Raw genomic sequence first — 26592 nt, forward strand, 5'->3', positions numbered from 1 at the left:
AGTAACGTTACTGTACTAAAGTACAATTTAGTTACTTTTACTTGAGTATTTCCATTTTCTGCTACTCTTTACTTTTACTCCACTAAATCTCAGAGTAAATACTTTTTACTCTACTACATTTATTTTTTCTTTACAAATTCAGATGATTAAAACAAAATCGAATAAATTAATAAATGCTGATGTATTATTATAGATTAAATTACCAGCAGCATATAAAGCTGCATCTTAAATATTAGTAAAATAAAAAATATTTAAATATCCAAACCATATAAGTGAAATAGCAGACAAATATTATTAAAGTATCAGACACAATTTTTTAAAATATCCTAAAACCTAACATACTAAAGTATTTCCATTTTTTTACTACATTCTACTTTTACTGCAATATCATTTTCCACTTGTGCAATTTTGTTAATAGTCTGTTTATTGACAATGCTGTATATACTGCTCCTATTTTTATACTTTCTTCTATTTAAATGGTTCATATTTTGTTACACTTTGTTTAGCTATTTTTTTACTTAGCTGATGCATCTTGTTTTTTGCACTATCCCCTTTACTGCTGTACACTGCACATTTCCCCACTACGGGACTAATAAAGGAATATCTGATCTCTTATCTTATCTCTCCACTACATCTCAGAGTAAATATTGTACTTTTTAACTCTACTACATATATTTTTTCTAACTTAAGTTTCTTAAGAAATTCAGATTATTAAAACAGAATCTAATAAACTAATAAATGCTGATGTATTATTATAGATTAAACTACCAGCAGCATATAAAGTAATTAAAATGAGCTCCATCTTAAATATTAGTAAAATAAAAAATATTTAAATATCCAAACAATATTAGTAAAATAGCAGACAAATATTATTAAAGTATCAGATAAAAAATTGTAAAATATCCTAAAACATATTTGTAACATATCTGAGAAACATTGGTAAAATATGCGAAAAATGAAAATAAATTATCAGACAAAATCTTGGTAAAATATGCGAAAAATATTCCTAAAATATCCACAAAATAAATAAAATGAGCTCCAACTTAATTATTAGTAAAATAATAAAATATCCAACAATATAAGTAAAATATCCGAAAAAATATTAATAACATATCCGAAAAACATTGGTAAAATATCAGAAAAATATTAATAAATTATCAGACAAAATCTTAGAAAAATTCAAAAAATGAACTGAAAAATTAAAAATATTTAATTCTCTGCACGATGAAAATATAATATAAATTATTTCAACATGTTCCCATGATCTAGTGTTAAGAAAGTTAACAAAAATCACAATAAATTGTAATATCGAATCGCCATACTTACGATACCCAAGTATCGTGATAGTATTGAATCAGGAGATAGTTGATTCGTCCCAGCCCTAATAATATTGTGGCTGTTAAAGTCATTTGTCATGAACTGCTCATAAACCATCACCTGTCTGACTCACTTGTTTCCTCCTGCAGGCAGAGATGAGGGCTGCAGTGTTCCTGGCAATGGAGGAGCAGGACAAACTGGAGGTGAACATTTACTTAATCATCATGTCCTGATGTTTCACTGAAGCTCACGTTAACTTTATTATTAATTTCTTTCAGAACAAAACTCCTCTGATCAATGAAAACCTGAAGAAATGTCTCAACAGCAAAGACGGTGAGTCATTTATTCTCCTTTATGGACTCTTCCACTCTTTCCTGTTCAGTTTGTTCTTCCTTCACTCAGCTGGTCTCGTTGTGGATAAACAGTCTCGTGTCTCTCTGTATGTTGTTATGATGTAGTTTGGTATAGACAGATGTGTTCGGTGATGAGAGGGCTTCAGCCTCTGGAGCTGAGGAGTTGTTGTAGTTCCTGTTTGCCACCACTGGGTGGAGCTGTGAGCCCTCAAACCAGCAGGACTCAAGTGGATCTGAAGAACCAGACCGGGTTCAGAACCAGACTGGGTTCACATTCAGAGGGTCCTTTGAGTTGTTGTATTTTTATGTAGAAAACTGCTGCTTTAGAAAGAAAAACTGAAATAAAATTAATTTTCTGAATAAACTCCAGTGCGATATGAAGGACGGAAACTGCCGAAACAATAACACAATTAATTTATTGCTATTGCTATTTATTATTATGCATTTAAATTTTTTTTTTTTTGTTGTTGTTTTTTTTACTAATTAATTTATATTATTCTTAATGGTCTCTTTAAATTTTTTAATTCACTTATATATTTTAGCATCTACTGTCCTCTTATTGTCTAATTTCTGCCCTTGTTTGTTGCATTTATTTTTTCTTTTGTAAAGAATAAAATTATTATTATTATTATTATTATTAATATTATTATTATTATTATTATTAATAAAACTTGACCGGGCTTGTTGACCTTCATTTCTCTGCATGTCTGCAATCCTAATCGTTAACGTGTTCAGTGAGCTGTGATGTTGCGTTCAGGTGCCGGTCCTGATTAACGTGCTCAGTTAGCTGTGACGTTGCGTTCAGGTGCCGGTCCTGACTCTGTGTTGTCTCCCTGCAGGCCGCCTGGTGGCCAGTCTGATCGTGGACTTCCTGCAGGTCTTTAACCTGGACTTCAGCCTCGCCGTGTTCCAGCCGGAGATCAACTCGGTGAGTGTGAAGACGCAGAGACGTGGCGTGACCACGGTGTGACTCGGAGGCTTGTCTCTGTGGTCTGTGGCTGTCACACTTACATCACACGCTATCGTAACCTCCATCCTGTCTGCTGGCGTCCGGTTTCTGGTTTCTAACAATCAAACGGCACAGACATTCTTGTAAAAGAATGAATTATTTCATACTGAAGTAAATTATAACTAAATGATGACTCTCTTCCAGTAGCCTGAATATTCAGTCAACACTGGTGCATTCAGGGACTCCGGAACAGCTGCTGAAAACTACTTTTAAATGAGCTTAAAATACGTTTGAATAATAAACAAATAATGTGAATTAAATAGTTTGTTTCTTTAAAATGTTTCTGTTCAGCAGCCAATCACATGATTATAATGTAAAATAACAAACCAAATGTTGATTATCTGCAGAATGAAAACACGTTAAATAAACGTGTAGAGCCAGTGTTAAATATCTGATCTGCTGTTAAATGAGACGTTTCCTCTCCTGTTCTGATGATGTTTGTGTGTTTGCAGCTGAACAGCCTGGACAGTCGGGACCTGGTCTGCAAAGATCTGGGTCTGTCAGAGTCCGAGGTGAACAGGAAGTCCCCCCTGCTGCTGGAGCTGGTCCGGAGAGGACGACACAAACCGACCGAGGTGAGACTGATGATCAACCAATCAGCTTCACTTCCTCTAACGCCCACTAAATGCTACTGCGATCTAAGTACATTTACTCAAGTACACATTTGAGGTACTTCTACTTCACTACATTTATCTGACAGATTTAGTTTCTTTACAAATTAAAACACACGAAGAGTTTATAAAACATGATGTTTTGTTATAAATTAAACTCCCCAACAGTTTATACAAGTACAGCTGAAACCATCAGTCCATTAACCCTCTGAGACACCCGCGATCCCGCCCGGCTTTAGTGTCTTTCAGAGGCGGTAGCTAGATTGACAATAAGGGGGTTTCTGAGCAGTTTACACAACAGAAGTGCTCGCGAACCAATCGCCGAAAAATGCAGAAATCTCCAAATGTCAAAAGTTTTTGAAACCAAATCACAGCGTGGCTTTTTCTATGGTGTTCCTCAAGGTCTTGGTGTCTTAATGTGGCATTTTGGAGGGATTATTGATCATTTTTATTAATTCTCAGGTGGTAAAAAATGGTTAAATTTAGCACCAAATCTGTGTAACAAATGGTATCAACCCACAAATTGCTGCAACAACTTATGAAACATAATAGAGCATGGGGATGACCGTCATATACTTCTATCATCATGTTCTAAACCCTTGTACACTTTTACAGTACAGTGATGTCTCTGCTGCCGTTGGCCTGTTCAATGTGATCTTCATACTGTGTTTATTGTTTATTGATTCTCTGATGGTTTGGTCTGATTTTATAATTTCTTTCCTGTTTGTGGCGTCTTGTAGTTTGAACAGGGAGACAGAAACATCCTCAAGGTGAGCTGACAGTGTGTTTCTGTGTGTGTGTGTGTGTGTGTTTCAGTGTGTGTGTTGTGATCTGGGTCAGTGGTGGAGGTCTGACAGTAGAGATGGAGGAAGTGCAGCTTTGGTTTCCTGTTGATCTCACTGTGTCCTGGTTTCCACTGTTGAAGCTTAGACTCAGACACTACTACTAATACTACAACTGCTGCTGCTGCTGCTACTACTACTACTACTACCAGTTCTACTACTACCCCTACAACGAGTACTACTACTGCTACAAATGCTGCTACTACTACTAGTACTACTACTACCCCTACAACGAGTACTACTACTGCTACAACTGCTGCTACTACTACTAGTACTACTACTACCACTACAACTAGCACTACTACTGCCACTAGTACTAGTACTGCCATCACTCTGCTGCAGTGACAGCTCAGGATTAATAGTAATATCAACTCACATTACCATTTTCTTAATTCCTAATCATGCAGATACGATTTATTCTATGACTTCTTCTGTTACTACAGTAATACTACTGTTACTAATAGTACCTCTGGTATTATAAATACTACTACCGCTACTACTATAACTGATTAAATACTGATTCTTAAAAAGAATATGGAGACATGTACACTAAAACAAACAAGACTAATGCACACAAGAAATAAAACCAAATAAAATAGATAAATAATAGATTATTAGATAAGTGAGCAGATGGACTATTTAACATTCAGAAAGTATACTTAGAGTTTTATCTATAAGCAATGAATGACAACAATTACATGATAATTTAGACTTTAATTTTACTTTTGTACTCAAAATCAAGCAGTAGAAAATTTGAGTTTCCAGGATGAATCGTGAGATGTGGTTTCATATTCAAACAGTATTGATGTGTATCTTTCTGAAGACTACTACTACTACTACTACTACTAATAGTAGTAGTAGTTATCTTTCTGAAGACTACTACTACCACATGTGCTTCTAGTACGACTTGTAATAAGAATAATATTTTCAGTTTTGTTCACCAAAACTAAAAAAAATAATACAAATTATTATAAATAAATAGATAAATAAAAAGGACATTTAAATAAGAATATAAATAAATAAGGGAATTAATTTTTAAATGTATTTATTTATTTTGCATTTATTTTTACATTTATTATTTATTTATTTACTTTTGCATTTATTTATTTATGCATTTATTTATTTTTGCATTCGGTTTTATTTATTTATATGCATTTTTGATGTATGTATTTATGCATTTATTTATATATTTATTTATGCATGATTTCCCCTTTGCATTTCACCCACTATTTATTTTTAGTATTTTTTAAATTTATTCATTTATTTTTGCATTTCTTTTTTATTTACTTATTTATTTATCTATCTATTAATTAATTATTTTTTTGTTTATTTTTTATTAATTTTTAAATGTGTATTTATTTATGTATTTATGCATATATTTATGAATTTATTTATGCACGATTTTTCCTTTGCATTAAACCCCTTCTTTATTTCCCCAAACTTACTTAAACAGAAGAGTTAATAAATAAATAAGGGAATTAATACAAAGATAAATAAATAAAGAAGAAAATTTAAACGGAAATATAAATTCATGTCACATTTGATCAATTAATTCATGCCTACATTTATTTTTAATATTATTTGTCATATTAATTTATTTATCGAGTCATTTATTTATTTTGGCAGCTTCTGTCTTCCATAGTTTTATGACTTGAACTAAATACATTTATTAAAAGAAGATATTTCTGCGTTCAGCTGCAGCTTCTTGTTTCTCTGTCTCTCTCGTAGGAACCGTCTCAGAAACAGATCTCACTCGCTCGGAAGAAGTTTGACTTTTACGACAAGGTGAGCGCTCAACACCTTTATGTGTTTGTGATGTCATCAGTCTCTGGCCAATCACGGCCGGCTTTGTTGAGGCTGATAGTTGTTGTTGTTGTCCTTCAGGACGGGAGCGGCTCGGTGGTAAAAGAAGATCTGAAGAGCGTCTTCACAGATCTGTTCCCCAGTTTGAACAAGTAGGAAACACACACTGACAGATATTAACCGTTTATTTATTATAAATAAAGTTGCTGAGCCACTCTGAATGTCTCTAGCTACATACATGCTAAAACATTTTTACTGTATTAATTTAGATATTGTCCAAAGTAAAAGTCCCTGTAATTTTTGTGACCTGCAGGAACATGTTGGAGAGGTTCATCACTGATGAGCTCAGAGCTGCAGACAAGACCTTCTCTAAAAGTAAGATTAATAATACTAATAACACCATCTGACACCTCGGTACTGATGGACAGCTGACCGATCAGGACTGAGGACTCAAACTGGGAAAAATACTGTCTTTATGAGCTGCTTCCTGTCATGTAGAAACACAAACCGTTGTCTCAAATATCTCTGTATGCTGCTGGAGCTTTAACATTTCACTTCACAGGAACTAAAAGGCCCAAACTAGGAAGGAGTGAACATCGACCTTATTATTATATTATAAAAACAAACATTAAAGGCAGTTAGATATCAGCTGACACCTCTTGCTTACTATTATTTACTGTTGTCATGTCTGTTGTTGTGTGTTTGGTTTGACAGCGATAGACTTCCAGGTGTTTGTGGGATTTTACAAGCGTCTCTTCTCCCAGTGCAGAAGTGTGGTGAGTTAGTTATTCACTTATCATGCAGTGATTTAAAGGAGCGCTCCAACATCTTCTGGGGGTGAAATGCAAAGGGACATTTGTGATATAACATATTTAAGAAATATAAAATACACTTTCTGTATATCTGTTCCCTTCTGTTTGTTTTTTATTTTATCCTTCAAGTTTTTTTGGGGGGGAGGACGGAAGCTGCCAAAATAAATAAATAAATAACTCGCTAAATAAATTAATATGCCATTAAATATACCACACATAATATTAAAATGGTTTCAGAACTATTCTCTTTACTAATATAAAGAAAATAATACAGAAATAGATATGTTTGGGGAAATAAATAAGTGAAATAAATAAATACATAAACTAAAACATGAATGAACACATTTAAAAACAAATTTTAAATAAATGCAAAAATAAATACATTTTAAAATTAATATAAATTAATAAATAAATACATAAATTAAAACATGAATGAACACATTTAAAAACGAATTTTAAATGAATGCAAAAATAAGTGCAAAAATAAAAAATAAATGAATAAATAAACATAAATGCAAAAATAAATAATTACATTTTAAAACAAACAAATTATACAAAATACACAGAAGGGAAAATTAAACAGAAGAGTAAATAGATAAGGGAATTAATACAAAGAAAAATAATTAAAGATTAATTAATGGCTACATTTATTTTTAATAGTATTTTTGATATATTTAATGACATTTATTTATCGAGTCATTTATTTATTTATTCATTTCTTTTTTATTTTGGCAGGTTCCGTCCTCCATATATATATATATATTGATGTGTTTTGTTCCCATCAGACTCTTTAGTGTTGTTAATAAATGAATACATTAACAGTAAGCGTTTCCTGTTGTGACGTCTGAAACTGTCGTCTCTGTTCAGGTGGATCAGGACTCTGATGGTCCTGAGGACAAGATCAACTCTCCACCTGTCAGTAAGGTACGTTCACTTTCACCTGCTGACCTCTCAACGTTAGCTGAGTGTCACTACTGCTGCTGCTGAGCTCTGTGATGTCTCTTCAGTCTTTAATTTCCATTTTTAACGTAGTTTAATTTGGCCGGTGTTTTCACTTTAGAGGATGCATTTCACCATTCGAGGTGTTTTGAGAGAAATATGAGGTTTCTTCTTGTCTTATTGGTGCAGGTTTAGCGGACGCAAAAGCCCCAAAATCCTTTTGTGAACCCCCCCGCCTCCCTGTGTAACATCCGGTAGATAAAGGGTCAGTGTGAGGTGTGCTGATAGCTGCTGTGTCCCTGTCGTGCACAGATCCCCAGATATAAAGGAGGACAGAGTCAGACAGCAGCCAAGGTAACAACCGAAAGAATAGCTCCTCTGCTCACTAACGCTGACTTCCACATCTCATTCCTTTATCTAATAATCTACTATAAAGATAGAAACCGCCGTCTGTCTGTCTGTGTCCTTCACTTATCTAAAGAACTGTTCATCTAATCTACTTCACACTTGTTGGGTACCAGCAGTAGGGATGTTCATAATTAACCGTTTAACCATTAACCGACATTAAGCATTTTAACCGCTTTAACGCTATCGGTTAAAACGGTTAAGAGGAGCGGCTCGTCACTTTAAGGAGAAAAGCTGGTCCACCTTAACAGTCCACCTTAAGAGACGGAGCCGGAGTTGCAGGATACAGGAAGTCGGCTCTGGTCTCTGGCTCGCTTGAGCGGAGCGGAGGAGTTGTACACTGCTACACCTACGTTCACAGCTATAACGCCACCTACAACCTCACACTCACTGCCGCCACACACACACGGTCTGTTGGAAACTCGCTAAAGTTACGTCGCGCTGACAGACTGTATGTGTGTGGCGGTGGCGGCGAGCAAGAAGCCTCCAGCTATGCTAGAGCTGCTAACGTAGCACAAATACACACACTGTTTATCAGACAATCGCTATCGTTAATTCCAGCAGACAGAGTGTCGTTATGCCGGGCAGACACGCAGCTGACAACCTGCTAAACTAAACTAAATGTGCGGTGGAGACTTTTACTGGGAAAGTGGCTGCATGTCCGCGACACTACACGCAGCATCGTAGCTGCTGAGTTAACGCTCCCGGACGGTGAACTGGTGACTCAGTTGTCTGTTGTGCTCCAACACTGCAGCTGGCGCGAGGCACAAATATTGTCGGTTAACGGTTAATAATCGGTTAACGAGGGTCGGTTATTGATTAAGACATTTGTTCAGAATGAGCATCCCTAACCAGCAGTCATACTGTGGTTCTCTACAACGCTGCCAACAGAACATCTGGGGGCCAAGCGATCAGGACGGGGCTGAACTAGTGTTTCAGAAACCTGAATCCAGATCTGTTAACTCTTTAAACCTCAGATGTGAACACACACACACACACACACACACACACACACACTGATATCAACCACCTAAGTACATATATGGACTTAATGGTAACTCTTTATAATAACCATCATTTGGTAAATGTTTTTAGACCGATGACATTAGAGTGAGAGCGCGGGCGGATATATTAACGGAGAAACCACCAACATAACGTATAAAACACACACAGGGTGGAGAGCTCGACGTGAACACATTAGTATACACGTTGCTCTGTGACTTCACTGCCAGTTTAAGTGGGAGTGAAACTCGATTTCAGATTTCAGAAACTCGTTGCCTGAGAATAACCAGTCTGACTGTGTGGAAGGAAACTGTGTTTGATCAGCCCAATTAACTGGAACAGTGACGTCACAGCAACTCCTCATGAAGTAACCACTGATTTACTAAATCAGGCTGCACCATTACAAGAGTGAAGGGATAGTAGTATGAGGTACTGAACCACAGTCGGTGTGTTACCTACAATAGATGGAGTTTGGAGCAAAGCAAAGCTGTCAGACAGCCCTTTCTGACGGGGAACTGAAGCCGCTATCTATGCTCTCTTCAAAGCCACCAGACTCCATTCACAAAAACAGCAATTTTGGTGTTTTAAAGGAATAATTCAGATTCACTAAAGTCACACAACAACACAAACAAACTAACCAATCAAGGCAGCGGTAGAGCAGCAGCGTTCGGAGAGAGAAAATGACAGGTGTTTTCAATGGAGTCTGGTGCCTTTGGCGAATCATCACTTACTTACATCACTTTATTGTAAAAGCTCCTGATATATTACGATATCCAAAATCGAAGACATATCCAGTCTCATATTACAATGTCGATATTATCTTGATATATTTCCAAACCCTAGCTGACACTAACGATTATTTTCTTTATCGATTAATCTGCCGATTATTTTCTAGAATAATCGTGAAACACGTCCAACCCAGTTTCTGTCATAGGTGACGTCTTTAAATGTCTTGTTTTTTCCCAAAGATACTCAGTTAAATATGAAATATAAAAAGGAGAAAAGCCACAAATCTCCGTATTTAAGAGGCTGAAAACAACATTTTCTGACATTTTTGCTTGAAAATGACTTTAATGATGAATCAATTATCAGAATAGTTGGTGATTAAAGGGACTCTTTACGGTTGTGGTGGAGGCTGGTCGTTTGTTGGCATTTAGCGGACTCCAATTCTAACCGAACGTTAGCTGTGGTTGCTCGCTGTTAACCGTGTAGCTGGAGCGGAAATTAAAGCCGCTCATGAGCGCGCATGACGTCACATCCGTTGGATTTTCCCAGAAAAACCGGCCCCCATTCTTCACGTTAAAAGCCGTCTACAGGCTGATAGATGAAACCCAGAAAGTCGCAGAAGGTCTCATTTTTTAGGTTAGGTTACAACCTGTTCACACATTGGCAATAAAAAAACGATTAAAACACGTTTATATAAAACTTACATACAGTCCCTTTAATCTGCTGATTATTTCTAAAATAATCGTGAGAATGTCCAAGGTGACGTCTTTTAATTGTCTTGTTTTGTCCAAAAGCCAAAGATATTCAGTTAAATATGAAATATAAAACAGAGAAAGGCGCAAATCTTCATGTTTAAGAGACTGAAAACAGCATTTTCTGACATTCCTGCATGAAAATAACTTTAATGATCAATCAATTATCAAAATAGTTGTTGATTAGTTGTTGCAGCTCTACATGTTGGACCTGAAGCTGGTCTTATTGTCTTCGCTCAGGCAAAGAGACGAAACTCCTGTTCTTTTTTTTACAACAGACGCTGGCGCCATTTTGGACTGCAAACGCTTATTATATATATATATATATATATATATAATATTTTATTGTTCAACACAGGCCATTTCGGTAGAATATGACAATAGAATAGAAATAATTTAGTTTTACTTTCGTACGTCTCTTTGTAGGCAGATGTTTTACTGGCGTCCGGTAGTCACTTTCAGTCCAAAATGGCGGAAGCGTAGCTCTGCTGCTGGGCGCTGACGTCGCAATGGAACGAACAGTTGACTTCCACCTCTTATATAATATACTGTATATTAAAATATACTTCTTTTTGCTCAGGACTCGGAGGGCGTGGCGTCTCCGGGTAAAGTGGACTTCCAGCCGCCGGCCTCCAGACACGGCGAGGCGTCCTCCTCCGCCGGCCTGCAGAGGGAGCGTCTGGACCTGGACCTGGAGGTGGAGGACGACCCCGACGACGGGGATTCGTTCTTCGACGACCCGCTGCCCAAACCACAGAAGACCTACGGCTGGTGAGACGCCTGACCTTTCACTTTCAACTTTCACCTTTACCTTCTTACTGCATCAGCTGCCTCGCTGTGATTGGTTCAGTCCAGGTCATGTGTCGTCTAACCAGACTGCTCTTTATATACTTTATATACTCTATACACTTTATTTACTGTAATACTTCAAACAGAATAGTTTGACATTTAGTTTAATCCTCCTTTATAATATATATATATATATATGTATACACAGTGTCTGTTCTCTGTGTTTCTCTGCTGCCTCTTAAAGTCCTGCTTCTCCTCTGGGAGAAAAGGACTCATCAGAACGGACAGACAGTCAGAAAGAGTGAGTATCACCACTGATTAACTCAAGGTCCACTTACTGCAGCTCTGTCCTGAGCTTTTGACTACATCACACAGCCTTCTGCAGCCAGTGGGTTGATTTTAGAGTGTACCAACTACAGACATGAATCTAGTCTGAGCTCAACATGGACGTGAGGTTCCTTCAGTCAGTGGACTTTGAGTTTCTAATATGTAGAGAGAAGGTTTGAACATCTTTGCTTGTTGATGTTTCAAGTTTACACCCGTTAGATTGTTTTATTTTTAACCTTAATCTAGTTGCAAAATGGACTTCTTTTTTATTCTGACAATCATTAAAAAGGTCATGACATGTTTATAAATCTACACTGTGAGATGGAGGAATATAATAATACGTAATATGTAAGGGATAATGTACTTCAGGGCGATGCAGGACGGCATCATCGCCCTGTCGGGGTTTATTTCACAACAATGACCCGCTAGCTGTACATTATCCTGCTTATTACACGGCTACTTACTGAAGAAATCATTATTTTAACACAAAAACGGTCCGCCAGAGTCCGACATCAGAACTGCGTCTGTAGCAACGGTCTGTTATACATAGCAACGGTCTGTTATACATAGCAATGGTCTGTCATACATAGCAACGGCCGTCATACATAGCAACGGTTTGTTATACATAGCAACGGTCTGTTATACATGGCAACGGTCTGTCATACATAGCAACGGTCTGTCATACATAGCAACGGTCTGTTATACATAGCAACGGTCTGTTATACATAGCAACGGTCTGTTATACATAGCAACGGTCTGCTATAAAGAAATAACAGGCCGTAGAACGCCGTGATTGATCAATCAGAATCGAGTATTCAACAAAGCCGTGTAATAAATAAATATAATCCTTTACAAAAGCCAAACAGAGTGGTGTTTCTGACTTTTCTATCATCTTTGCATTTTTAATGGATCACTGAAGAGTTTCACGTCTCAGTTTCTCCTCAGACTCTCAGAGATCTGCTCCTCCGTGTTGTGTTCAACTTCTTGTGTAGTTTGTCTTTTATTTCTCTTCTTCCTCTGTTTCTCTTTGCTCTGTTCTTCCCCCGATAGAGTGAGAAGAAAATGTCCTCTGCCTTTTGCATTAACATGCTTTTATTGTGAAGTACATAAAGGAAGTGATGATCAGCAGCTAAACGCATCAACAGATGAAGCCGGCCGAACAGGAAGTGTTAGATGATGGTGTTGAAGGCAGAGCTGGAGTACAAACTGGATCCTGGTGTAGGTTCCTGAGGAGTCCAGGTTCTGGTCCAGGACTGGGTTGGTGAGGGTTTAGAGGTGGGACAGGACGAGGACTTCATAACCACGGAGGTCAGGGAGACGGGGTTAAGTCCTGTGGTTCCTCTTGGTCCTTTGGGGACGGGGATGGTGGTGGAGGACTTGAAGCCGGCTGCTGAGGTGTTGAAAATGTCCAGATTAAATCAGTGCGTCCTGTATGTCCCTCTGAGCTTGTCTTACCTGTCCAGGTGTTCCTCTTCCTACTTTGATTTTTCTGTCCAGTCTTTACACTGTCCTCTCTCTGTTGATGTCCGTGCTTTGTCCTAAATGTCTTTATATCTCTACTGTACTTCCTTTTCTTGTCTCCTTATATCCTACCTGCATCTCTACCTGTCCTCCCTGGCCTTCTGTCTTCACCTGTCCTCTACCTGTCCTCTCTATCCTTCTGTCTGTACCTGTCCTCTCCCTGTCCTCTCTACCTGTCCTCCCTGCCTTCTGTCTTCACCTGTCCTCTCTACCCGTTTGTCTATACCTGTCCTCTCTATCTGTCCTCTACCTGTCCTTTCGAACCTTCTCACTTACATGTCCTCTACCTGTCCTCTACCTGTCCTTTCTAACCCTCTGTCTTACATGTCCTCTACCTATCCTCTACCTGTCCTCCCTGCCTGTCCTCTACATGTCCTCTATCTGTCCTCTCTACCTGTCCTCCCTGCCTTCCTCCACCTATGCGTCCCCCCCTCCTCACCCTGCAGTGTTGTCCCCCTGAGGGAGGAGTGTCTCTCTGGGCCGGTCGTGTCCCCCATGAGGCGAGGCAGAAGCCTCAGTGAGTGAGTCTTTACGGCCGCCATCGTGTCTGATGTCACGTGAAACACGGCTGGTGACAGCTGCTCACGTGGACGCCGTCTAACCGACCAGCCGGAGACAAACTGTTGATTTCCCAGCATGCATCAGTGTGTTTAACAGCTAACTGCAGTTAAAGTCCACAGTTTTATTCTCATTGATTCATCCGCTGTGCCGCTGTAATGTGTGATGTCATCAGCCAATGTGTGATGTCATTGCGAGGCTGAACCCAGAGCTGCTCAGCTGACTGTGTGATGTAAACCGTGTTTGACGTCGTGGAGGAAACAAGCATCCACGTCGGTGTGAACTCGTCCCAGAGGACGACTGTAACCGAGTCCGATTACATTTCACTGTCGGCTCCATCAAACTTTAATGATCTCTGAGGAGGAAGTGGGTCAGCAAGCAGCTCCGGGCTCCGGGCTCCGGTTACATTCACACTAAACGCTCCTGAACTCTCAGTTTAGACACGTTCTGCATGAGTGTGCATGAGTGTCCCCCTGGTCCACTGTGTGTCCCGGTCTGCTGTCTCTGTGGGGACCAGTTTGAGACGTAGACCTCCAGGCTCAGAGTGATCTATAGAAAGTGAGGACGAGTCCGTCTTTCATCATCTCTGTCCCCTTTCTTGTCTTTGTCCTCTTCCCCCTCTCTGTCTCTCTGGTCTCAGTCTGTCTGTCCTGGCTGCTGACTCAGAGGACGAGAGAGACGATCGTCTCTCTGAAGACAGTCAGACCTCTGAGCTCAGGTGAGCTGCAGACGTGAGATGAAAAGAACAGGTGTTAAAAAAACAACAGGAAGTTAGTTACTGTAGTTTGACAGCAGGCGGAGCTGATTAAGATACTTTAAAACTCTTCTTCTTCTCACAGAGAAAAGACGCTGCAGAACTTGCCAGAGAATCTTGATGTTTTTCACTTTTCTTCAGTCTCACAGTAATCTGGTAATCCAGTAATAGTAATAATCCAGTAATAGTTGTCTTTAAATCCATGAGACACCGAGCTGATCTCAGATCAGTCAGCACTCTGTTCATGGAGACTAAAACACAGGGCTCAAGTTGAAGCCCACAGCATAATGGATCCCCCAAAGCATCATGGGAACTGTAGTTCCAAAAGTTAGAGCACGATCATCCCCCGAATAGAAGTAAGACAAAGAATCATAGGAGTTACAAAAAAACATTAATATTGTCTTTTCCATGTTACACTATCTATAACCTTATCTTTTGACATTACCAAAACTCAGTAATGGAGGCGTTACCATGGAAACAGCACATAAATCGTTGGTGGATTTAGTAGTAGTTTAGTAAAGTAGTCATCAGTATTTATTGGAGTAATAATCTGTGTTATGTTGTAATTAAAGTCCTCCATCCTCAGCTGACTGTGTGCTGTTTGTATCCCAGGAAGGCGTCCGGAGCCAGAGGGAGTCCAGCAGGGTCCCTGTCCGAGGCCCAGAGACCAGGAGGAGGAAGAGGAGGAGGAGGAGGAGGAAGAGGAGGAGGAGGAGGAGGAAGCAGCGCCTCGGAGCAGAGCCACAGCAAGAACGGTCAGAGTTCAACAGTTCTCAACAGTTACCGTCCACCATTTTCATTACTGGGGATAGTAACTCTTTGGTATCTGGGGATAGCAACCGATAGCTACCGATAGCTTCAGATAGCAACTGATAGAGCTACCGATAGCTAGTTAGCTAGCTAGCTTGTCTGTAGAGGTATTTCTCTCTGAAGCAGGATGGAGAGTTCATGTTTAACTTTTTTCTTCCTGCAGGAGCGTCGAATTCCAGAGAGAGAGGGTTCAGAGACTCAAAGGCCCCGAATGATAAAACTGGATCTCAGCATTTAGGTATGATTCAAACCACCACAACTCCAGAATCTCTCCTTCTGTAGCGCCGTGAAGGAATATTTGTCCCTGTACTGGTTCTCTGCATTTTAGATTCTAACGTACTGATATTTCAGAGCCGTGGTCGGGGCCATAGATTCTAACTTGCTGACATTTCAGAGTCGTGGTCGGGGCCATAGATTCTAACTTACTGATATTTCAGAGCCGTGGTCGGGGCAGGTTTGAAACAAGAATCAGTTTCAACTGTTTCAGTAACTTCTGTCTTCGGTAGGCAGAGCGATTTAATCACATCTGGGAACCATTTTTAAAGTTTTGACTGTAAAGATATTCAGCTTACTTATTTCTGTTAGTTAGAAATGTGAGTGTCATCTGCAGAGAGTTGAATCATGAGATTTCTGTTGAGTTGTTTTTGTTCATTTTAGCCGGCGGAGGGGGGTGGTGAGATTAAATGATGCTTGTTAAAGACATAAAAATGTTTAACTTCACAAATGAACCTTTTCAAACTTTGTCTCACAGATGACGATGTTGAATACGACGATGACTTTAACAGGTGAGACTGACGATGTGATTCTTCGGCGTGTTTTTTACACTTAGAGGTTTTTGTTCATTTCAGTTTGCTGTGAATTCGTCACATTCAGTTTTTAGTGTGCTGTACTTTAAAGTTACTTTGACCCAAATTAAAGCTTCCTAAACTTTAACTGTGATGGATCATTAAGTCTCTGCAGGTAGATTTTTATAGACATGAACAGAAACCAGCGTCTGTCTGGAGGGAAATTAATCTAAACTCTGACAGAAAGAGAAAATCGTGTTGATTTGTTTGTTGCAGTCATCGGTCAGATCTGTCCAAGAGTGAGCTCAGCATCGGCGAGGAGATCGAGGAGGTTTCTATTGAGGGACCCGACAACAGCGACAAGGTGATCAGATCTGATCCTGGTTCAGGTTTCACCTGCGTGTCTTTAAAATGTTAACGTTAAACCACATGTTGATGTTTGTTCTGCAGCTGGATGAAACCACTCAGGACCTGAGCGTCTCTCAGCTCAGTCAGAGTCACGGAGCCGACTACATGGAGGAGGTGGCCTGAGCCTCGCAGCCTCCCATCATGCACCTCTTTGTATCCTCCAATATTTAAGTCTGTACAGTTTTAATGAGCAAATAAAGTGATTTGTATTCAGAGTTTGTTTTATGCAGAATTATTTCGCTGCTGACGGAAAAGGTGGATGTTTGTTTGATGAAAGTTTCACTTTGTTTTTAGTGTTGGAGGATATTTGAACCATGTTAGAGAACGCCCACGGTCTTCACCAAAACTCTTCTTCATCACTCAGTGAAACACGTACGGGATAATGTTCAGTGAGCCGGTCGTTATTACGAAATGAAACCCTACAGGGCGATAAAGGACCCCGACGCGAAGCGGACACAAAATATTGATTTAAAAAAATATATTTTATTGATATAAATATTATTTGATTGCTTCCGCTAATAAAAATAGTCCTTTCGACACGGTTGGAGCTGTACGATGGAGTGCTATGGCCACATTGAGGGAAACAAAATTGGAGATTACGAGAATAAAGTCATAACTGTACGAAAAAAAAAGTCGTAATATTACGAGATTAGTATTTTTTATTAAATCAACTTTCTTATATCAATATAACTCGTCAGTGCTTGCCTCTCTTTGTGTTCGTTGAGCAGGAGAGAAAACAGTGAAAATATATATATATTTTTTGAAAGACTAAACTCCAACAAATATGGATTTCGAGCTAGGGCTGGGTGACATGGCCAAAATCTTCTATCCCGATATACTCGAGGTCTTTTCATAACTCAATAACGATATATATCACGATTAGGGCTGGCAAAGTTAACGCGATCGGAACGCATTAATGCAACTTGCAATTTTTAGGTTGTAGCGGGCTCAGTTTTAAAGCTAGAGTAAAGATACTGGTATCATATGAAACTAGAGAACCTGATGAATCCATCGGTACCAACCATGTCATACTAGCTTGTCATGAAGGAGGTTAAAATAACACTCCAAACCTGCGCTAAATTTTGGCAAGGGTACCTTGACCTCTGACCTCCAGATGTGTGAATGTAAATGGGTTCTATGGGTACCCACGGGTCTCCCCTTTACAGACGTGCCCTGAGGTCCCTCTTGTGGGCCTACAACAACTAGGCCCTGTTTTTCTTTTACGTTTCCAGTCTACCTTGGACACCATTATGTTTTGGGGTCTGGGTTTTTTCCACTAGTACAGGGTTACTCTCCCATTAACACATCCATTAACTTTATTGTATCCTATCACCGAGTTTATTACCCACTTTGCCCGACTTTATGTCACCGTTATGTTCTAAAATAAGAGTTTTATTACATAAAGGGCAGTTGTTAAATGGTTCTCTGATTTTGTTTTTCCAATCAGAGCGAACATTAAACTGGAATTTATGTTCCACAACACACTGACAGCTGTTGTTGCCTGTTGGGCTGCAGTTTGCTATGTTATGATTTGAGCATATTGTTTTATGCTAAATGCAGTACCTGTGAGGGTTTCTGGACAATATCTGTCATTGTTTTGTGTTGTTAATTGATTTCCAATAATAGATATATACACACATTTGCATAAAGCAGCATATTTGTCCACTCCCATGTTGATAAGAGTATTAAATACTTGACAAATCTCCCTTTAAGGAACATTTTGAACAGATAAAAAAATGTATGATTAATTTTAACTATTTTAATCAATTAACAGCCCTAATTAATATGCAAATTTGCAGATAACAATTTTCCATTTATGTCAGCAATATTTAGGACAAAAGGAAAATGCACAATTTTCTAAAAAAGAATTAAAATGAAAACTGACATTTAATTTTCAAGGACTTAACCTACTGTACAGTGGACAATATTCAAATGTTAAATCAAATTTTAAAATTGGTTTTAATTTAAATTTTTTACTCAAATAACTCATACATATGTGCAAAATTACAATTTTATTGTAGAATTAAATTCTTTAATTTTCAAGTTTACATTGTCATTTTAATAAAGTCCTCTATGGGCTTCCATACTCATAGGAGGTTTTATGAAATAATCATGCACCATCTCTTCATAATGTCTCCTACGAGTCTAGTATTTAAAAAGAAAACATTTTTTATTTGTTATACATTTTTATTTTCTTATAGTTTAGACAATTGATTATTGTGGGTAACATTTTACTTTCACCCAGATATTTGTTAACACTTGTTAAACTTTGACCATTAAACATTTGCTGAGTTGGCGTTTAGCAATTCCTGTTTGCAAACTGTTTCTCACAGATTTCAAACCACAAACATAAAGAAAGACAACCAGATCTTATCTTTACTTTCATGCGTGTATATTTATGCTCCTATTATAGCAGCAGCACTTGAATACATCATCTTCAGAGCCTTTATACATATATATTACAGCAGTTTCAGGGGTAACACGAAATGAGTAATGAGCTGAAACAGAGAGAGAGGAGGGTGTGGAGGTGAAAGAGGAAGACATGAATGAGAGCTTTCATATGTTTCCCTTTTTATCAGCAGTGTTTTCAGTGTGTGTTCAAACTGGTGCAGCTGCCTCACCACCATCACCAACATCATCATCATCACCATCATCATCACCTGAAGGAGCGGCGAGGGAAACCAGCAGCACGATCCAGACTTCAACCCGGTGAGTTCTGATTTTTATTTCTACTTTGATTTCTAGTTTTTTTTTTGTATGTCTGCATCAGTCTCTCAATCCACTTCTCATTTCTCTCTCTCTTTCACTTTTACGTTCTTTGTGTTCCTCTTAAAGTCTGTAAGTTTTGTTAAATATAACGTTTAATTCTCAGTTGATTTTTTATATTTCCATATCAGCTGTTTTGTTTTAAGGGGTACATCTAATCTGAAATAGCAACAGATGATGTAATCCGTCAGCCGTGTCCGATAACATCAGTGAGTCGGTTTGGTGTCGTTTTATCTTGAAAATCAGACAGGATTTGAACTTTTAAAAATATGATGTATCCCTCGAAACGCATGTTCGTCTCTTAAATACGACTTCCTTCACAAAAGAGAAGTTTATTCAAGTGTGATATTAGTATACTTCTTTTAAACTTAAAATAAGAGAGTATGCTTTCAGATTACTTGTTATGCACCTATCAGAGTTAAACTTAACACAATTATACTTCAGTATACCTGGCTTATACTGAAAAGTATACAGAAAGTTCTAAGTGTGCTAGTTGGCAAGTATACAGAAAAGTATAAGTGTGCTTGGCAAGTATACAGAAAAGTCCAAGTATACTTGGTTTATACTGGCAAGTATACAGAAAAGTCCAAGTATACTTGGTTTATACTGGCAAGTATACAGAAAAGTCCAAGTATACTTGGCTTATACTGAAAAGTATACGGAAAAGTATATTTGGCGAAGTACTATAAGTTCACTTGAGAAAACTTACAAGTATACTTGCAGTAAAAAGTATTAAACTAGTTGTTTACGCTACAGGTATATAACTAGTAAACTAACATTATACCTATAAGTTCACTTGTAGTATTGTTCATATTATAGTTACAGTACAAAATACAACTTGGATGTAAACTAGTTGTGTACTCACAATGTACTCCTCTTACATTTACTTAAAAGTATACTTTTATAAACTAAAAAGTGGGCCAATTTAGTCCCCAAGAAGTATTGAAGTAGTACACTTACAAGTATATTGATATTAGTATACTTATTACATAAAGTATACTTGGGAATATACTTGAAAATAAACTTGAAGTATACTTATTTTTTTATAAGGGTTGTTTTAGAAACTTCACGTCACAAAAACTGTAGAAATGAAAACAAAGATTCATATTTTAATTAAACTTTAACGACCGCAGCGGTTTAAATCTTTGGAGTCCAAACAGGTTTTATTTCCTCTCCTGTTGCTGCAGTAATTAAAGTTATATGACAACATAAGGTTAAATATTAAACCAGGCGTTCCAAACATTTTGATCTCAGTATCAAAGTTTCATTGTTATCAGAACTTAGTTTATTTTTCTTCTTCTTCTCTCCCGTTGAACATCTCAGGACCCGTCACGTTGACCTGGTGACCCTGTAGAGGTGAGTAAAGGCCTCTATATAAAGTATATACAGCTCAAACTGTGTACAGGTGTGAGGTGTGGAATACAGATAAGGAAGTCCTTAAATACACAACAAACATCAGGTGAACACATACCTGTACAGGTGACTCTAAACAGACGTTAGAGAGCAGATTAAACTTTATATTTAAAATAAAAAAAGAAGAGCTGGATGTGAAACTATAACAACTGAAGAAGAAGAAGTGTTGTTGTTTATTTTACTCCAGCTGACATTTGAAATACAGGAAGTCAGGGAGCGTCCATTTTTGACGTCAAGACAGCAGAAGTCCACTGCAGGAACAATGAGACGTTTGAGGAACTGTCGGACAAATAGTGTCACTCCTTTTAACCCAGGGGTCGGCAACCTGCGGCTCTTTAGCTCCTCTCCAGCGGCTCCCTCTGGATTTATAAAAATGTAAATGAATAACTGTTTTTTATTTACATTTTCATTTTTATTCATCATTGTTGTAGGTCTATGGTACGACGGTACGACGGTACGACGGAGTATTAGGGCCACATTGAGGAAAAAAATTCATCTGAGATCTGAGAAAGTTATGACTTTATTCTCGTAATATCATGACTTTATTCTGGAAATCTTAGATGTTTTTTTCCCCAATGTGGCCCTAATACTCGTAGTACATTGTCTCTTTGGCCCTCACTGCATCAGACTTATATACTATATACTTAGACTATAAACTGTGTTACCTTCATCACAATGCTCAAATGTTTTGCGGCTCCAGACAGCCTGGCCTAAAATGTTTCAGTGGTGAACCCCATTATAGCAAAGATGCCATGCACAGAGATGCCACTGAATTCATTCAGCAACTCGTTGACTACAACTGTGCCAAAGCAGATATAAATAACACATAGAGCACATAGATTCTACAAAGGTTTTAGTCAGGATAAGACCATGTGGACTCTCCGTTTGGCCACTTGGATACCCAAAGTGTGCCAAATGGGTTTTCTACCTCTTGAAAGAGAATCTGGCTATAAAATACTACATTAAAACAATAAATAATAACCGTGTGTTTTCAGCTGTTTACTATTATTATTATTATTATTATTATTATTACAATTATTATTATTACTATTAATATTATTATTACTACAATTGTTATTATTTTTTATTAATACATTTCTTGCATTTGTGGGTTTTATTACATTTTCTGGAAATGATTAAATTATTGTCATGTAAAAGATATACATGTTAATTGATATTTAATTTTTTTATATATATATATCACCTTAAATAGAAAAAATAATTAATTAATTAAAAAACAAATATATATATATATTTATATATGTATGTATTTATTTATTTATTATTTTTTAAAATTTTAAAAATTGTTCTCTTTTAGGCAAGGTTTTTAGATAAGCCTGTATTGGTTTCTATCTCACCTGAACATGTATTTTATGTACTTTTTAATTAAATCACTTGTGTGATGGACCGATCGTAGATTTCAACCTAAGCCATTAAAATAAGTTTCACATATTTCACCGACTTTAAACAGACCGTTGTTTCAGCTCAATGACACAAAGACTTTTAAACCTTCTCTAAAGAGGGTTTTTATTAGTGTTTCTTTGTCTCTCCACTGATGTGAACAACAGTAACTGTTATTCGGCAGCGAGCAGCAACATCTACATCGGTGGTATTTAAACTGAAACCGCCGAGACGAGATGAAAACCGCACATTACATATGAAGTGGGTCACTCAGTGTTTCAGACTCGACTGACCTGTTTTCTGCAGACTGCAGACACCTGAGAGCAAACACATTCACACGTTCACCACCTCGTTCAACCACAACTGGAACACTTTCAGGTCCTTTTACCAGCACAACCAACCAGACAATCAAACATTGTGACATATGTGCCACTTTCATATCATTTCAATATCTAACGCACATTTAGTTTCATGGTTCTTACATCACACTGAATGAAACTTGGAGAAAGTCAAAGTGAAAAACAGGAGGCTGTGAAATGGTGCTTCTGATAAACTCGTTATAACTTTTATAGTTTTAACTCTATAATTAAAAAAAAAAATAAACTGTTGCTGTGATTTCCTCTAAAATTAGTTTTTGTTTGGATCCAACACCAAACGTATCCTCATACAACGGTTCGTATGATATGTTTTGTGCGCTTTCCTACAAATGTCCAGTGTCAAGGAAAAGATCGCAGTTTGAGTTTAAATAACACCAGAAGTGCTGTAACTTAAGTACGGAAGTTACGTGACAAAAACAACTTCGTTAGCTTTAGCTAAGCCGTTAACATGATGCCTCTAGCTGGTAACATGATGCCTCTAGCCAGTAACATGATGCCGCTAGCTGGTAACATGTTGCCTCTAGCTGGTAACATGATGCCTCTAGCTGGTAACATGATGCCTCTAGCCGGTAACATGATGCCGCTAGCTGGTAACATGATGCCTCTAGCTGGTAACATGATGCCTCTAGCTGGTAACATGATGCCTCTAGCCGTTAACATGATGCCTCTAGCTGGTAACATGATGCCTCTAGCTGGTAACATGATGCCGCTAGCTGGTAACATGATGCCTCTAGCCGTTAACATGATGCCTCTAGCTGGTAACATGATGCCTCTAGCCAGTAACATGATGCCTCTAGCTGGTAACATGATGCCTCTAGCCAGTAACATGATGCCGCTTGCTGGTAACATGTTGCCTCTAGCTGGTAACATGATGCCTCTAGCCGGTAACATGATACCGCTAGCCGGTAACATGATGCCTCTAGCTGGTAACATGATGCCTCTAGCTGGTAACATGATGCCACTAGCTGGTAACATGATGCCACTAGCTGGTAACATGATGCCACTAGCTGGTAACATGATGCCACTAGCTGGTAACATGATGCCACTAGCCGGTAACATGATGCCTCTAACCGGTAACATGATGCCTCTAGCTGGTAACATGATGCCTCTAGCTGGTAACATGATGCCACTAGCCGGTAACATGATGCCTCTAGCCGGTAACATGATGCCGCTAGCCGGTAACATGATGCCGGAAGGAGGAAATGTGCCGTACTATTTGTTGTATAGCTGTTTCCTCTTGTTTCCAGTCTTTATGCTAAGCTAAGCTAACGAGCTGCTGGCTATAGCGTCATATTAAATGTAAAACACACATTACATGAGACCAAACAAGCCGCCTATATACCTGCACAAAACCTCATGAAGTAAATACGGACGAATCAATGTGACTGATGTTCTGTTGTGTTTACAGGAGAAAAAGATATTGTACAACATGTACAACACGTCCAACCAGTCAGAATACGACCTTGACTACAACGACACTGACTACGACCTGGTCGAACCGTGTTCTCACCATAAGAACCACAGCCTTGAGCAGGTGGTCGGCCCGTACGTCCACTCCATCATCTTCATCCTGGGCTTTGTGGGGAACAGCCTGGTGATCGTCACGTATGCCTGCTACAAGAGGACCAAGTCCATGACGGACGTCTACCTGCTGAACGTAGCCATCGCGGACCTGCTGTTCGTGGTGTCGCTGCCTCTCATCGTCTACAACGAGCTGTCGTCGTGGTCGATGGGGCCGGTGGCGTGCAAGCTGCTGCGCGGCTCCTACAGCGTGAACCTGTACAGCGGCATGCTGCTGCTCGCCTGCATCAGCACCGACCGCTACATCGCCATCGTCCAGGCCCGCCGCAGCTTCAGACTGCGCTCGCTGTCATACAGCCGCGTCATCTGCGTCATGGTCTGGGCCTCCGCCATACTGCTGTCCGTCCCCACCTTCTACTTCTACGACCGGTACGAGCCGTCCCACACCAAGGACGTCTTCATGGACGAGGATGAGATGAACCAATCCTCAGAGCCGTCGCGGCACGTCTGCGACTTCAGCTTCAGTGACAACACCACGGCCTGGAGGACGAAGGTGGCGGTCCCCAGCATCCAGCTGGCCGTGGGCTTCTTCCTGCCGCTGCTCATCATGATCTTCTGCTACAGCGCCATCATCCTCACCCTGCTGAAAGCCAGAAACTTCCAGCGGCACAAGGCGGTGCGGGTGGTGCTGGCCGTGGTGGCGGTGTTCATCGTCTGCCACCTGCCCTACAATGTCACGCTGCTCTACGACACCGCCAACATGTTCGAGCTGCAGTTGTGCGAAGACTCGGACTTCCTGCGGTCGGTCAAGACGGTGACGCAGACCATCGCCTACCTGCACTGCTGCCTGAATCCGGTGCTGTACGCCTTCGTCGGGGTGAAGTTCAGGAACCACTTCAGGAGGATCGTCCAGGACCTGTGGTGTCTGGGGAAGAAGTACATCGCCCCGCGCCGCTTCTCCAGAGTCACCTCCGAGTTCTACGTGTCCACCCGCCGCTCGCAGGACGGATCCAGCGAAAATGGCTCGTCTTTCACCATGTGAGGAGGCCCGGCGGGTTCAAGCTGTGGACCAGAAACTTCCTTTCTAAACCCAAAGAGCTGAACCGGAGGAGGTCCAAACCTGAGCTTCAAGCTGTAGTCTCAATCACAAGATAAATCTGAGATCATTTAAAATGTGAGAAATCTGCTGCACCAGCGATGTTCGTCTTTCTTTTCTTTAATCTTTTTTTATCGTGAAATCCTCTTCAGGACTTTTAAAACTGTTGAAATGAAACAACCTGAGAAGGAAACATGACTCGCTTTACGAGTTGGACCGCCGGTATCATTTGTGTTAATTCGCTCTAGACGCGCCGGAGAGGAGAAGGAGCTTGTTTCCGTAGATACCAACAACTTTTCTTTCCTCCATTCCCTCCATCAACCATGGAAGAAATAACCACTGTTGCTGCTTTGTAGAATAGAAAGCTTTATTGTCATTGTATTAAATACAACGAGATTCACAGTTTCCACTCCTGGTCAGTTGTACGTCTTGTAGGAGTCCTAGATGTGTCAGAAAACCAAACGCTGTCGTGTCAAGTTTCATAACGTCACCCGGCGGCGAGCTGTATTCACATCGACCCTATTTCACTGACTGTATCTAGCAAGCCACACGTCGTTACTGCGGTATGAACCCAAAATAAACAGATTGTGCTGTGATTTAATTACAATAAACGGATCAAAATGATGCCGAAATAACTACATAATGATGTTGATTTGTAAAAAGGTCTGAATTGATGCTTTGTCAGGTCTGTTACCATGACGACAAGCAAACAACTTTTAAAATGCTTGTTTTCTGAATGGAGTTTGGTTCGATCAGTGCCAGGCTATGCAGCTGCTCCATCAACACTCAACATAAAGTCAGTTAGGCATAAATACGGCAGCGACGTTGTTGTTTCTACCACAGACGGTCAGAGGTTTCTACACAGAGTTTGGTCACGCAAATTTCTCGTTCGAGTTGAAATATTTCAAGTCATTCGCGTTGTCGCCTCTTTGCATTGACTTTGTATGTAATCGTCGCTTTGCGTTTGGTATGAACGCACCATTAGGCCAACAAAATAGGAAACATAGAACGGACTTCTTCAGTGTATTCTTGGCAACGAGAGCAACCTTCAAAATAAAATAAAATTAAGGAAATGTATTTAAACACATATGTGATCAAATAAAATAGGAAAATTAAAATAGTTAAAATAATTTCAAGACTTTATTTTGGGTTTCTGGACAACGTCTTGAGAAGGAATTCCAGCATCTTTTCTCTGGTTAATCTCCGTCAGATGTTTTTTACTGAAGGAGTGTGAAAAGATTTGAATTTAATTTAGATTTTATAACGTTAAGTGACGACTCAAACTATTTTCTTTTTGACCTTACATCCTGTGCTCTTTATTTGTTTAAACTTCCTGTAATATTTGATCTGTTTATTTTTGATAACATTGAAACAGGAATTTAATATTGCTGTAGACTGACACACGCGTTGTACATTACTGAATAAATGTTTGTTTTAATGCAATCAGTCAAACAGAGTTAGATTATTCTCTAAACTTTACCAACACTGTAATCAT

At 39.1% G+C, this 26592-nt stretch overlaps 2 protein-coding genes across 11 annotated transcripts in view; both read left to right on the forward strand.

Moving 5' to 3' along the window:
- cep43 (centrosomal protein 43) overlaps positions 1–16738 on the forward strand; it is an 18501-nt gene extending 1763 nt beyond the window's left edge. Inside the window, exons 3-22 of one of the 8 annotated variants that reach the window (XR_005204030.1) lie at positions 1467–1520; positions 1596–1650; positions 2510–2598; positions 3132–3254; positions 4031–4060; positions 5861–5917; positions 6017–6087; positions 6249–6310; positions 6650–6711; positions 7615–7671; positions 7999–8040; positions 11152–11342; positions 11605–11661; positions 13655–13725; positions 14407–14484; positions 15133–15275; positions 15494–15568; positions 16082–16115; positions 16392–16479; positions 16566–16586. Coding sequence is in view for 6 of the 8 variants with exons in the window: in XM_037749919.1 (XP_037605847.1) it covers positions 1467–1520; positions 1596–1650; positions 2510–2598; positions 3132–3254; positions 4031–4060; positions 5861–5917; positions 6017–6087; positions 6249–6310; positions 6650–6711; positions 7615–7671; positions 7999–8040; positions 11152–11342; positions 11605–11661; positions 13655–13729; positions 14407–14484; positions 15133–15275; positions 15494–15568; positions 16082–16115; positions 16392–16479; positions 16566–16646 (1524 nt within the window). In the remaining 2 variants the exon portion in view is untranslated. Of the gene's footprint in view, positions 1–1466; positions 1521–1595; positions 1651–2509; positions 2599–3131; positions 3255–4030; positions 4061–5860; positions 5918–6016; positions 6088–6248; positions 6311–6649; positions 6712–7614; positions 7672–7998; positions 8041–11151; positions 11343–11604; positions 11662–13654; positions 13730–14406; positions 14485–15132; positions 15276–15493; positions 15569–16081; positions 16116–16391; positions 16480–16565 lie in introns of all 8 variants that reach the window. The other 7 variants (XM_037749919.1, XR_005204031.1, XM_037749922.1 and 4 more) reach the window with 7 other exon arrangements.
- A 1529-nt stretch (positions 16739–18267) lies between these two features.
- On the forward strand, positions 18268–25669 carry ccr6a (chemokine (C-C motif) receptor 6a). 3 transcript variants are annotated; one of them, XM_037749936.1, is made up of 4 exons: positions 18270–19232; positions 20613–20645; positions 23889–25077; positions 25121–25669. In XM_037749936.1, the coding sequence occupies exon 3, from the start codon at positions 23910–23912 to the stop codon at positions 25041–25043; it is 1134 nt and encodes a 377-aa protein (XP_037605864.1). In that variant the 5' UTR covers positions 18270–19232; positions 20613–20645; positions 23889–23909; the 3' UTR covers positions 25044–25077; positions 25121–25669. The 3 variants fall into 3 exon arrangements, with proteins under 3 accessions (XP_037605865.1, XP_037605864.1, XP_037605863.1); XM_037749935.1 differs by having other exon boundaries at positions 23889–25669; XM_037749937.1 differs by lacking the exon at positions 20613–20645 and having other exon boundaries at positions 18268–19232; positions 23889–25669.
- Positions 25670–26592: the final 923 nt, after the last annotated feature.

Source organism: Sebastes umbrosus, chromosome 18 (genome assembly GCF_015220745.1).
Source record: "Sebastes umbrosus isolate fSebUmb1 chromosome 18, fSebUmb1.pri, whole genome shotgun sequence".
Classification (NCBI taxonomy): domain Eukaryota; kingdom Metazoa; phylum Chordata; class Actinopteri; order Perciformes; family Sebastidae; genus Sebastes; species Sebastes umbrosus.

Coding starts and splice junctions, on each gene's coding strand:
- ccr6a (XM_037749937.1), top strand. CDS start 23,910: ATGTACAACACGTCCAACCAGTCAGAATACGACCTTGACTACAACGAC.